Source organism: Syngnathus acus, chromosome 6 (assembly GCF_901709675.1).
Source record: "Syngnathus acus chromosome 6, fSynAcu1.2, whole genome shotgun sequence".
NCBI classification, from domain to species: Eukaryota; Metazoa; Chordata; class Actinopteri; order Syngnathiformes; family Syngnathidae; genus Syngnathus; species Syngnathus acus.
In genome coordinates this window covers 8,671,660-8,685,925 of record NC_051092.1, presented here as the reverse complement: position 1 = coordinate 8,685,925, position 14,266 = coordinate 8,671,660, and the positions used below count along the sequence as shown (strand labels likewise).

General features: G+C 39.8%; 1 protein-coding gene across 3 annotated transcripts in view; it reads right to left on the bottom strand.

Annotated features, from left to right (window-relative positions):
• brsk2a (BR serine/threonine kinase 2a) overlaps positions 1–14,266 on the bottom strand; it is a 126,868-nt gene that overhangs the window by 22,220 nt on the left and 90,382 nt on the right. For all 3 annotated transcript variants that reach the window (XM_037253992.1, XM_037253991.1, XM_037253993.1), the window contains 4 exons: positions 9,964–10,080; positions 6,682–6,715; positions 5,788–5,856; positions 4,427–4,573 (listed from right to left, as the gene is read on the bottom strand). In XM_037253992.1, coding sequence (XP_037109887.1) covers positions 4,427–4,573; positions 5,788–5,856; positions 6,682–6,715; positions 9,964–10,080 — 367 coding nt within the window. The remainder of the gene's footprint in view (positions 1–4,426; positions 4,574–5,787; positions 5,857–6,681; positions 6,716–9,963; positions 10,081–14,266) is intronic.

Below are 14,266 nucleotides of genomic sequence, written 5' to 3'. Positions count from 1 at the left end.
ACTACATGAAAGAAAGGCACCAAACAACAACATGACCAATGACACCAGAAAACAAACCATTTTGGGAAAGCAAGAACATTTTTCATTTACGAGACAAGGATTGTGGATTACAATAATCTGGCATGGTTTAAACATGATTCCCTAACTTTGACCCTCCAAGTCTATGAATTGCTGGGGTTCTGCTACTTTATATATTGTGTCATTATAACTTCAAATGCCTGTGAGTAATTTGAGGAAAAAACATTATCTGCACGTACACGTAAAGGCATGAGTGACTGGATCCCACACTAAGTAGGTCAAAATGATCTGGATCAGAATTAGTTTGGTGCCAATTTGCCTAATATAAATCTTCTGAAATATATTAGGTATTACACTTTGAGCCTTGTTTTTTTTTTAAATTTGCAACAATGTCCGAGTAAGTGGCCAATGGAGCAGGCCATGTCATATTCATGTTCCGAGGTTGTCCGCATGCCCTGGAAACTACACAGTAAATAAAGGTGTCATCACAATCAGCTTGTTCCATGCCAACTTTTACCACATGCCAGATTTGCCACACAATTTAGTGTGGGCACCAGAATCACGAGGTGGTCATGGGCGGGATGATAGAAGCATCGTGCCAAGTGTGTAGTTGTCCATTCTGTTGGTGTCTTACATTAAACATGACATTTATGTGAGCATGTTCGCTACTCAGTGCAGTTGGTTCAAAGTCAGGTACCAGCTGCTCTGCTGCTGTTCAGAGGCAACACACGGGTGGGTGCTTTGCAGCCTTGGTAGGTGAAGCGAGCTATGCGCCAGTTGGTGGCTTGTGGTTTGCTACATTTAATGCTTGTGTATGGAATAAATTTATTGAATTGATTATCTAAATAAATACAATCAATACAAATAAATACCATTTTCTAATTGGAAATGAATTATGAAATGTGCTTTGAGTTTCATACTGCACAAGTCACAGAAGAATGAAGATTTTGCACCAGTTGAATGCAACACTGATGGATGCCGAGGGCTACCACGTTCTTTAGAATTGTTTTGAATTAAATTTTCTCTATATAATATAAAACCTGGGTGCTTACTACTCATCGTCCGATATTTCTGTTCCATAGTCCAATCTATAATCTATAGGTCCATTTCTGTTGTACACCTCGCAGCCGTGATACTTTGGATAAGTGAAGATGGGCTATAAGTAAGAAAATGATTTGCGTGATAAAAGAAAAAAAAAGATGAACATGTATAGTCAATGTACACGAATAAAAGCAGACAGACACACATGCATAGATTTAGTACACTTCAAACAGCAAACTGTAGCCAAATCGATATTTTCATTTTACATGTATCACACCACCTAAAAAGATTCCATTCAAATGCATTCGGGCAGACAGAATAAGGGAAGATGTCAGACTAGGCTGGATTTGGGAGGCAGACTAGCATTGCTCCAATAACCAGTTAAAATTTCCATAGGCCTGCCAAATACTTTTTATCCAAAGTCAAGACCTTAAGGAGCTAATTTAAAAATGTACATATCCATGCTTGTGATTTATCTTTATCAAATGAGTATTTAGTGGGGCTGAGCGAGAAACATGAGGGTGGACTTGAGCAGCGGGAAACCTTTGCTGACACGTCAATATGAATAACTTTGATGAGCCCTGAATTAGACAGAAAGGCAAGAGTGGTTAATGAGTCTTTAAAAAGACACACAGGTCAAAAATAATAAGTGGTTGGAGTTCACAACAAAAAGACCACTGAATAGTCCGTCGTATTTCTATTCTAGCCACAGAGCTGGTTGGCCCCGTGAGGCTCTGACATGATGAACTGCTCTTTGATATAATGAACTCGCTCGCATAGACTGTTGATTAGCGAGCGATTGCCTGATGTCTGACGAAGGAAGACGAGAACAGCTGCACCTGTTAGACACACGCAAGCTTTCATTTAGCTCAGACTCTTAAGGCAAGGTACACAACGCGAGTATAGCATTAGAGCACCTGACCATTCCTATTTTCTTCCAGCAGTAGGACAATATTGGCCATTTGCAGCTACTGTACAGTGCACCCTTGCTATGTATATTGCTAATTTCATGAATGTATACGGGCAATTTAGTTTTGCACGTCCTAAAGCGCGGATTTCACTGAGCGCCGAACGCTTGGCAAAAGTAGTGAATCTTGTTTTTCGTAGGGTTCTTGCAAAAACATTTGCCACGCATTAGCAAACAGATTTAATTGTTGCAGAGTTGTTATAGTCGCCATCTAATTTAGAAAATGTTCAAAATTCCTTTGCAACCTTGAACGACCCTTGACAAAAAAAAACAAAAAAACATTCGTACCTTCACCGCTCAATGAGATATGGGTTTAAGTTAAATAAATTTAAATAAGTTGCGCTGCAATGTGACCGAAAGCACTAAGGTCTACTGGAGAGGGAGATTAACGACAAGAAGCGGAGGCAGACTGAGAAGGCCCAAATTGCTCCTGTCATGATCGGTCAATGTATTTTTGTATATAAGTTGTAGTTTGACATCAGCTGACTTTTGTTAGAAGAAATTGCATGGTTTGGTTGAATGCGAAATTCGTTTTTGTGCACTTAAAAAATGTAATCTATGTTAATTATAGCCTCATATGAGCTCCAGTTTAATATATGATAATATAAGCTTTTTAGTGTGAGGAAAGTAGGACTTGTGTCTTTCTCTGATATTGTATTATCATTTTCGGTGAGAGAAAAGTAAGAGGGGGCAACGGCATGAGAGAGAGAGCGAGACTGAGACAGCGAGAGAGATACAAAGAGAGAGAGAGCGAGAGAGAGAGAGAGAGAGAAACAAGGATGTGTGAGTGAGTGAGTGAGTGAGTGAGTGAGTGAGTGAGTGAGTGAGTGAGTGAGTGAGTGAGTGAGTGAGTGAGTGAGTGAGTGAGTGAGTGAGTGAGTGAGTGAGTGAGTGAGTGAGTGAGTGAGCAAACAAAAGCAAACAATTATATACTGTAGTATAATACAAAAATATCTCTTTATGCAAAACTATTATGATGGGGGGGCGGGGGGCAAAAGGATCCAGGCCACCCGCTGATTGATTCTTTCATTTAAGAATTGTTTCGGCATTACAGTGGTGTGACCTGAGCAGGGAGCACAGCAATAGTTTTGTTCTTGACACCCTGTCAGTTTGATTCTACTATGAAAGTCAACATCATCATTCCGACTGCTTCCCATCATGTATCGTGCACTAAGAACAGAAGAGCAAGAACCCTTCATCGAATCGGGCTATTTGACTTTCCGTGAGGTCACACCACATCCCTGAAGCTGTTTTGACCTCTCTTGCACGAGAGATTTGAGGTGGGAGGGGGGACAGGTAGCATATTCTCTCTCAGTGGCTTAGCCAACACGCAGCACTTTGTTGAAGACTTGCTGACATAACTAAAGGGTCCTCAAGGCGACTTGTCCTTGTCTAGCAAAGACAACACAAAATAAAACTTCTAATATCCACACAGCATACAAAAGAAGCCAAGCCTTTGATGTTTCTCATTTTACAATCAGATCACACACACACACACACACCATTAAATGGCCCTCAATGATTTTTGTGGCACTCTTGAAAATGAGCAGTTTTGGTCATGTTTGCATGAATGCAAAAATGAGAGCCAATGCATGATCACAGACAGAATGATGACGTCGAATTGCTTATTCCAAACAATATCGAAGCATCCAAATATCAAGAAATTACTGACTGCCAGGAGCACAATAATGGACAACCGGGCAGCAAATGTACTGCTAATGACTGCACTTCCGGTCCGCAAAATACACATGGACACAGTAAGCTTTTAGCTGTTTTTCCGATCAAATGTATTTACTAAGGACAAAAACGAGCTGGAGAGTTGTAACATTTTACAGTCAAATGTTTAGGCACCCTTGCTCATGTTATTAAAATGGCTGTTCCAAGATTTGATGGGGAGCAATCCACCTATTGACACAATTTGCCTTCTTCATACTTTGCATTTTCCAACCCAGAATCAATTGTAAAATTGAAGAGATCAATAAATTGTCTAGTAAGGGTTGTTTTAGCAATAATATGCCCTTAGGTGTGAACATGAGTGTGAATGGCTTTAATATTTGCTCTATTGTGCATTTGTGAGTGACCCCAGTGAAGTCTGCCTAGCGACAAGCGGCTGACATGACCAAAAGAAATATCAAATTCTGCTAGGCCAAATTATTGCGGCTGCTAGATTCAGTTAAAAGAAATAGTTGTTAAGAGTGTAAGAAGACGTGTGCATTTATAACATTGCCTTGGTAAGAAAAACGGTATCTCAGAAGTGCATCAGTTGTAAAAGAAAGTTCCTAAGTTTTCCTGCTAGGTGCCCTGCCATTTTTTAAATATATAAACATGCCATTGGCTGACAGATAAACAGCAGCCAAGAACAAAGGAGCTCAAGCAGCACAGCCTCTTCACTTGACTGACCGTTAGTCTTTTGGAGGCATCCACTTCTATCATGCCCCGCAGGAGGTTTTGACAGTCTGGAGGGATAAAGTGGGGCATGTGAAACACTCCTAACTTCACTTTCTCCAGCAGATTCCTCAGGTTGTCGTCATCAAATGGCAGTGCTCCCTGAAAATAGAAAGGGAAGAGAGCAAGAGAAAGAAATTATGCGCAGAAGAATATATTATCCCTTGTTTTATTGGCATATTTAATGGGCACCAGAAAAAAAACATCACCATCCAAAGGGTTAGCTCTAAGGAATAAAAACATAATTCCAATCCTGAGCAAATTCTCTCTCTCTCTCTCTCTCTCTCTCTCTCTCTCTCTCTCTCTCTCTCTCTCTCTCTCTCTCTCTCTCTCTCTCTCTCTCGCTCTCTCTCTCTCTCTCTCTCTCTCTCTCGCTCTCTCTCCCTCTCTCTCTCTCTCTCTGTCTCTCTCGCTCTCTCTGTCAAATTCTCTATTGGGAGCAATCTGCTCTCAGCAATGATGCAAAAATGAAAAATAATCAGCAGTAACATAAAAACAAGGGCATTTCTAATAATTACCCCACTTTGGCATTTACCTTGTTCATTTAGCATTATCGGGGTCATTTATCAGAGTGGGCTGACATCTCACAGATGTGGCTGTGTGATGAATAGCAAACTCTGCAGGCTGATGAGATGGGGTGAAAAAGTGAGGCAGATATGTAGCGCGGCAGAGTAACACAATAAGGGGGTGCTTGCCTTAGCCATCTGAGCTGGCTCTAACGACAGGAGAGTGCCACATACATCCACACAATCTTGCAACGTGCAGCCACAACAGATAAAAGGATGAGAGCAAGTGATGGCCCAAACTTGCTTTATTCAGACAATATTTGATTCTATATACTTAATTCAATACAGGGGGGAGACACACGTATGCACAAATGGATAGAAAGAAAGAAAGCCACGACACAAAGACGACGCCAGCGGTCAGAGTCACTCTGTCTGCAATGGTATTCCTTTCAAACTGTCCTCTTGCAGTTTGCCTGTATTGATCATTCATGCAAAAGGAATGTGCAGGAACTAAAGCACAGCTGTTGATGAAACAAATGTGCAGGGCTGCATGTCTGGGAAAGCACATACATAATCAAGCTGGACAAAAAGGCATTATAATGGATTCTGCAGTGTGTGGTGTGGATGGCAAAATAGCTTGAGGATACACACCATCATGATATTAACTCTGGCTCATGCAACTGCATTCAAGGCGCACGCCCTTTTTGTCCAACTGAAGTCAACTTCAAGAGCACCAGAACTGTTGGACCATAGTGTCCAAAACTTTGCAACCAAACAGCATCAGCTAGCAAAGAACAAATTGACACTCACCACCAGCAGGGCAAAAAGAATCACCCCACAGCTCCAGACGTCCGCTTTCCTCCCATCATACTTCTCCCCCTGAGGATGAGATTGTTAATGTTAGTGTTAGTAAAACACGACAGAGGCCTGAGGAAAAAGCCTTGTAAAAGAGCACAAGATATACAGCAAAAAGCAGCAAAACAATATTGGGAGAGAGATGCTTCACATTTGAAGCTCTGAGTTTTTACTATGGCATGATGGACAACTCCTAAAAGTCTGTATCGACCTAAGTATTTCGCCAGCATCGGGTTGTTGATCCATTAACATCACCAAAGAGCAAGCCATTTTCAAGGCTGAATATTGGTGCTGACAGATACTTGACTGAACAAGAATTTTTCTCAATGAATTGGTGTCAAACGCTGTGGCAATGTTAGTGTTGAGTGATATTTTCTGATATAAAGTAATATCCCAAGCAAAAATAAAGTGTACATTATTAATATGGGGTACATTATTACATTATGTTCTATATGATCCGGGCAGAGACCACCTTCTAACTTTGTCGACAAATATGCACGATATACAGAAATGACATACATTACATTATTACATAATGCATTTAGGTTCTCTGACCCCCGATAGGTTGTTTCTGAACACAACTTCATCACAGTTATGTACAGTGAGCACACTTGTGCAACTGCATTTTTTCAATTCTTAAAGGTTAAACTTAAAGGTTTACAGGTTAGGTCACAAATGGTGGATGGAGTTTTGAAATGATTTATCTTGATTTCATTTTATAGTATCACACAAACCCGGCGTTTGATCAGGTGGTATGTAAAATTCTTATAATATATCCACTATAAGTTCAACTTAGTAAGAAGCAGAAAATGGGTAATAGGATCCCCAGTGAGGAGCTTGTTGACTCACCCTGATGACTTCTGGACATGCGTAGTGTGGAGAGCTGTTGGGATGACAGAAACACAAAGAATGAATATACAGACTCGCAGAAAGTCAGAGGAAAAAGAAAACTATATGACATTTTATTTTATTTGAGAGATGTTTTACTTTCATGGTTAAATATGATGAGTTAATAGTGAACTGTGCACTGTTAAGTTTGTAAATGCCACACTTTGTTACAGCTCTTTATTAGATCATTCGATTGTACATGTGTGCTTGGCTGGTGAATAACTAGTATTATTTTTATCAAACAGTTTACAAAGAGACAAAGCAAAAGCTTTCTCAGCTTCACTTCCTCAAGTCTTATTCTACAGAAATAATGAAAGTAGTGTGTATAAACATGGCTTCCATTAGCTGGCCTGTTTGTGTGTTTACTCAGGTATAGCAGGCTTGGCTTCCCTGCTTTCCTCTGGCTGTCAAAATATTGGCCCATTACAACACCGCCATCATCACGTCAATGGGGTGGTTTACATGTGAGCCTATGTAAATACAGCCTTCCTGATGGCAACTGCATTATGCAGACAAGTACCACTTCTACCACAAGTTCCACATGCCATAATTTTACATTTCAGGCTTTTCCCACACAAATTTTCTCTCACATTATATATATATATATATATACAATATTTGTCTTTAAGAAGATGACAATCTTGACATTATTAGTGTCAATGTAATTTATTTTAAATCATCAGGCAATATTGCTTTGCAATGTGTAAAAGTGCACAGTATAATACTGTTATGTTTTCATTTTTTGTTCATGAAAAATAAAACAAAACCGTACAGAATGCATACTGCTTAACATATTATTTTTTTAAACATTAATATTTCTTTTTTTTTTTAAATTGAGAATTTTAAATGCTTATTTGTGTGCATCCAATGCAGTGTATATTCCAAAAATTACTGACATAATTGTCGAGTGCAATCAATTATTTCCAATCATAGTATGCCAATCATAGTATGAGCTTTCAAAGATGTCCGTGAAATGTGTTCAGTAAAGACATAAATATTAATAGACCTAAGCAGTACCAGTGAAATTCTCCTGACAAAATGTAGAAAACTGTTTTTAGAGCACTTGCAATTTGAGTTTAACCTTGCATGTCATTTATAGAAAGAGAAAACAATTAATATTCGGTAGCTGGTGAAGTTCAATAATTCAAAGTTGATGTTCCTTCCAAATGTGTGCAGCTTTTCAAAGCCTAAATCTTAATTTTCCATGTATGTTTGGACGCAACCAAACGGCAAGCACTGATGAAGTCAGACAGCCGGAACACATCCATATACTGTATGTATGCACTTGTCATTACTTCTGCTCATCTGCTGTCTGTGTATTAAAGTATGTACTTCGAGATTCCTTCAAATCTACATGGGGTCAGCATCATCTACAGTCATTTCCATTACCAGTGGCAAATGTAATGCATTTGTGCCAGCCTTCTGAATGGTAACATGAGGCCAGATAAATGTGTTTAAATAAAACGTGCACTTGAAGATGAGAAAGTCAGTGGTAAATGGGGAGTCAATAAAATGGTATAGAATGCATGGAACATCCGCGGACGGACTGATGGTGTTCAAAGACGTGGCATGTCAACATTCCCCCTTGCACGGAACACTTTGTAAATCCTGTGAAAATGTGTGGCTTTTCGATTAGATATCAGATCCCATCTGGCGGGGAATTCCGTTGCTTTAGTGTGACTTAAAGAAGTTGTAAGCGTTCTGTGCCCTTTCTAGGAAAAGGACACGCTCTGACGCATATCTGTGTGTTGCACCATCTATGAGTCATAAGAGATTAAGCCCCCATAGAACTACAATGCAATGTGAATGCCTGCGTGAAGGCCTGTCATGATAAAACATATTTAAGGATGATTAATTTTCCCAGAAACCACCAGAATAGTAATGTTTTGTGGTGATGATATGAGAAGAAAAATAGTTCAAGGACATTTACTATTCAATTCTCTAAAATACTGAACACTTCCATTGAAATGTGGGATAATAAAATCTTAAGACAAAAAATAAAAATGAAATCTTTCGTCTCATCAGTCTATATATTAATCTCCTGAATGGCCTGCATCTTTTTGACATTGATTTTCTTTGCCAACTTCATTTTATCAGACACATTATGTTTCCCCCCGGTAAGTGGTTTCTCAATTGAACAGGTTAAGAGGAAATCAGGCTTGGGTGTGGTTGGTTAAATGAACTCAAAACTGTGATTGATTAGCCAGAGTTAATTCATGATTTAACAAGGAGGAAAATAATTTTCTCACAGCGTCAGGTAAATTTGAACAAGACTTTGAGAAGGAGGCAAATATTTTTTCAAAGCAAACAATATCCAGTATATGCACTGTCATCAGGAGAGAGCCAGCCCCAGTTTAGACATTATTTATAAGCATAGGTCAGGATGAACAAACCAAACATTGTCAGTACCCTGCGCATGTTTTCGTGTCGCGTGTGTTTGAGAGTATCTTGTTGCAGTTGGCGGTATAATCTGGGCAGAATTAGGACTGAGTTTGGGACAGATGCCACGGGCTTGCATGCTTGGTGTCACGTGGTGTCACCGCTGAGGGAATGTTATTCCTCATCAGGCAATTATAGTTTACATGTACTGCAAACATAATATTTGGTGTACACTGTAATGTCAAATGCACTTGAGGTCATTCAATTTCAAATTTGATCAAAGGTCACAACAGACGGCTGTTCTCAGCATCTGCAGTGACTGGGAGTTACTTGCAAGTAACTGCTTTAAATTAAATGAGCAAAAAGAAATACTACATCCAGTCTGTGTTTGTGTTATCGACATGTCGTTGCAGCTTCTTTATGTACCAAACATGAAAGTAAGCCTGTGTTATGGTTTTATTTTTGGAGCATCCTGCACAATCGTCATTCCACTTTGGGGTTCAATAAAACTTGTGTGCACTCCTCCCATTTTGAAAGTGACTTTTCCACTTCATTGCAGTCATTGTGGGATTGATGGGCCCAGCATGGTCGTGACTAGCGCATCATAAAACCTGCAACTGATGTGAGGAGACAGTAATGTGTGGCCATGGCCCTGGCCCTGCCCGCAGCCATGGCACACTCTGTGAGACAGACCGTCTGTCCATTCTCAAGAGCTCAACCAACCACGACAGAGGCTCTGAGAACACGCCACCGAGCACAATATACCGGCAACTACACACATCTGTGCCAACTATTTTGTGCCTGTGCAACACCCTTTCATATTCATTGAGAAGCAAGCATAAGAATACATTTTCAAGTACTCACCCGCAGCTGGTTTCCAAAAGACTGTCTCCAACCTGAAGAGAGGCCATGCCGAAATCTGCTATCCTGATGTTATTCTTTTCATCTAGCAACAGGTTCTCCGGCTTCAAATCCCTGTGGCTGAAACAGGACAGAGAGGAGCATGTCGAGGTTAATGAGACATGAACACAATTCATACACGTTCAACAAATTAAGTGAAGGTGAAGGGACAAATTTGGTCGATCAAACACCCGAGGGTCACGTTCATTCTTGCAACTCAGCACCTTTACCATTTAGCGTGCGGACCCCCCGCGTGCAGCATCACCTCTCCTCCTTTCACTTTCATGCAGAAACCAGAGACTCCCACCTCCACGCTGAAATGCTACATGGTGTGACAGCCCCCTACTGCGCCCTTTTCTTCTTCCATTTCCCTTGCCTCTCCTCCACTAATCCCATTCCTCTCATCTCGTAGACAGCCACCAGCAAACTTGCAGCGTAAAGCACACAGGGGGGAACCCACCACAGACGTGCAGTTCATTAGCTGCCATTCATTATCACTAAACTCAGCAAGGGGTACCTATTACCTTTCTTTAAAGAGACCAGCAGAAAAAAAAAAGTGACGGTGCCAATGGAGTATTACATTGCTGTGTTGGAATGGACAGCTGTTGAAAGAGTACATTTATATAATAGGACTTATACTGTAAAGGGGCAGCTAACCTGGCCCTATTAGCAGAGGTAGAAGTAAAGGCTGAAAAGCAACTAACATACACATGAACGTCTTTTGTTTAAAGAATAATGACGAGAATTTAGAGCTCCTCCAAGAAGCAATGTTGCCATCCAGTTGGTGCAAAGAGGCTTTCAATCACCATTAGGTCATACCGACCTTGAGGATGACACAGGTCAACATAGTGACCTAAAAGCAAGCGCACTCAGGTCTAGTAGCGTACACCATCTTTCACAAAGTTTAATGAGAACAAATCTTTTGCTTATCCAAGACCATTTGACTACATGTAAGAAATGTATTTGTTTTATATTTGGACTAGAATAAAAACACACACGCAAACCATATTCTTGAATTTTTTGTGGTAGGCGTTTGCGTCTACGAAGGGAGTGCTTTTACTTCCCTGTGGCCTAAGTTCTCGCTCCCTCAATTTATTGAGTGCAGTCATAAATCTGTTTCATTGAACTGAAGTGTTGGTGAAACTCAATAAATGTTAATTAGGAGCATCTAGGACACTGTTGCAAAGGGCAGAATTTAGGAACTCTATAAATTCCAGAGTAGACATGTTTTTTTAATCTTCGCAAGAGCAAAGTCAAGATTTTCAGCAAGCCAACCAACATATTTTCTTGTCTTTCTTTTATCTGTCAACATAATACAGCTATTATGCAGCCATGAAGAATCCATGTAATTTGATGCATAGAGAAGTTTCATTTCTATACACGTGGATGCGTGTCTATGAGCTATGTTAGGCCTCTGAAAAACTAACCAACTCAGACAGCAGACCCATTTCCCCAAATCACCAACCGACCTTCACATTTGTTTCGCAATGAGAGGAAGATTTACTGGAATTTATCAGAATGTCACAAAGTAGACTTTCCCCACTTGAAACTAATGATATAAGAGGGAGAGCATCTGTACACATTTGCCTTTGGACATTGCAACATCACAATAGACATTTAACCTAATTTGGCATCAGCGGCTGCGCAGCTTGTTTCCTATCCTGAGGGATTAGCTGTCAGGTGGGTTAGCATCACACTGGCACTCAATAGTCGCTTTCATACTGCATTCCGTTTAAATTGCCTCATCAAGCGCTTTAGTAGCTTGTCCCTCTCAAAATTAACTCGGCAATATTTATGTGTGTATTCACACAGTCGTTGTGGCTTCCCACATTAAGATAATCGAAGTGTGGTGATGTCAAAGCCACACTGGATTGCAAAATGCTTATATTATCACTTCTGTATCGAAAACATGTTCGACAAATTGAGAGCCATGGGCCAACTCCGGCCTGGTGCATTCTTCACCTCACTGTTCCATTTGCATTATCAAGAGTCATGTAAGATTTGTAACATCAATTTGCCGTTTTTTTTCTTAAATTGGTTATTTACATAAGCAAAATACAAATAATTTGAGTTAAACGGCATATGTTTTAATTCTTTTCTGTAATGATAATAAAAGTTAACTGGTTTATTCCAAATAACAGGATTAAAACTATAAGTACATTAAATACAATCGGCAGGTTAAATCGAATAAAATGAATTAAAACAACAAAAATATTATTTTATGAAAAGAATCGACATAATTTCAACCAAATGTTCCTTTATTTTTTTATTCACTCATTTTTGAATGAGCTTGCCCATCTGCTGCCTGTTTTAAAAAGGCCCGTGGGCAACCAAGCCTGATCTAATTGGACTGGATTTTGAGTAACATATTTTGGTTTGTTTTCCCTCTTCCTATTTATCAAATAACGTCTGTTTTACGACTCTAGTTTGTAATAGATTTGATGGTTTTATTGCCCAAAATGGTGGCCTAAGTTCTTTGGTGTTTAACAGTATATCAAATAACTCATGAATTTCTAAGTACTCTCTGACCATTAGTTCAAGATGGAAAACAAGCACACTAAATTAATATTTAGAAGACCTATAAACATTGTTTCAATCAGCGTGTGATCACGGCATAAACATAAGCAAAACAGAGTAACCTCGAGAGGTGAATCCAAACAAGGCACAAATGAAATCATTTAGTGGAAGTTTCAGAGAACAGATTCCATCACAAGGGATGCAGAATTATTGGCTGGAGGGTTTTGTGATAATATGATTAAGTGGCTCCAGATATGGGACATTAGTATCAGAAGTGCACCTTTGTCCTATAATCTCCCCTATGCAGCAGGCCTTACACAAATATGCTTTCAAAGCTTCGTGTAAAACTCTGTAGGATTCAATAACAGAGTTCTTCACTGAGTTGTACCAGTTCCAGAGCTATCTCCAAGCTGTCTGAGCAAGGTTAACATCCCAGTGGATCTGTGAGACATAGTTCTTGCTATCTAACATGACCATGTGCATGCACACACCATGCTGATTTATCTTGATTTGTGGCCTCGTAGTCATGGAGTTTGTTCAATCGAAATTCCTGCCATATTTCGGATTGTCTTACAGTTTTCAAAATGTTTGTTCCTCATCCAAATGAAAGACTTATTGGTGTCTTTGTCGCTACCATCACATTAGCATCTTAGGGGGGGGGGGGGGGGGGGGAGGTGTAATAAAGCTGTTTTTTCATGCATAATCAGAACGCTTGAAGCAAACACTAAAAGCCGAAACCATGTCGGTACCATTATTATACTCAAGTGACACTTTTAACATCATTGTGTCCTGAAATGCATCCAATTAGCCTACAGCACACATTTGCGTCATCTCCCCGAATACTTCTTTAATTTTCCTCTCAAAGAGTTTTGTTTTCTTTTGAACTAATTAGATCTGTGCTTTCTAAAAAGGCCGTGGGCTCACCTTCAATCAGATGCCAAACACCAGCCTTGAATTTCATTCGCAGCAATAATGCAGGTATGCAGGATTTGTCATAACATACTGTAGATAGTAGCAAAATATCAACTGTATTTTTGCCACAAAGAGTCAGGAATTTATTGAAAAAATGAAAAAATAATTACAATGTCAAGATGCAAGTCATTCATCTCACTTGAGTGGAATAACATTAATCACTATTCATGAATAAACTTGCAGAAGAAAAGAAGAATGCTTGAAAAGACATCAGAGAAAGAAGTTAAACGAAGATAATTGGATACTTTACTTAAAAGACATGCAATTTCATTACATTTGGAAAACTGCTGCTGTAGATGCAGAGTGACTTAAAATTAAAAGCACTCATGCATGTGTCAAGTGTGGGTGTAACACCTAATTCACACCGCCTCCTGAATGGATGCGTTGCGGTCGCACACGTGCACTGTAATGCACATCGACTGCGGTCCGGTTGCGTTGTGTGTGTCCGGAAATCTGCGCCCACAAGATTACGGGGGGTTCACTCTGAAGAGTTGAATTCGCGTCAAAACCACCGCGTATATAGAGACACATTTGTAAATGATAGCCACATTTTTCCGCTTTTTCTGCTGCTGTCCTTATAAAAAGTAAGTTATGCATCGGTGTGGTTTTGGAGCTTCACAATGAATCTCTCGTTGTCCTAGGTCTCAAATAACCCTTGGGTCCCTCTCTTTTTATTTGATTGGATTTGAGTGTCTTATGCTGTATTCAGACCCACCAAAAGGACGAGTAGTAGATCTGAGAGACACAGATACACGATTGGTGGGTGGTGGACATGAAG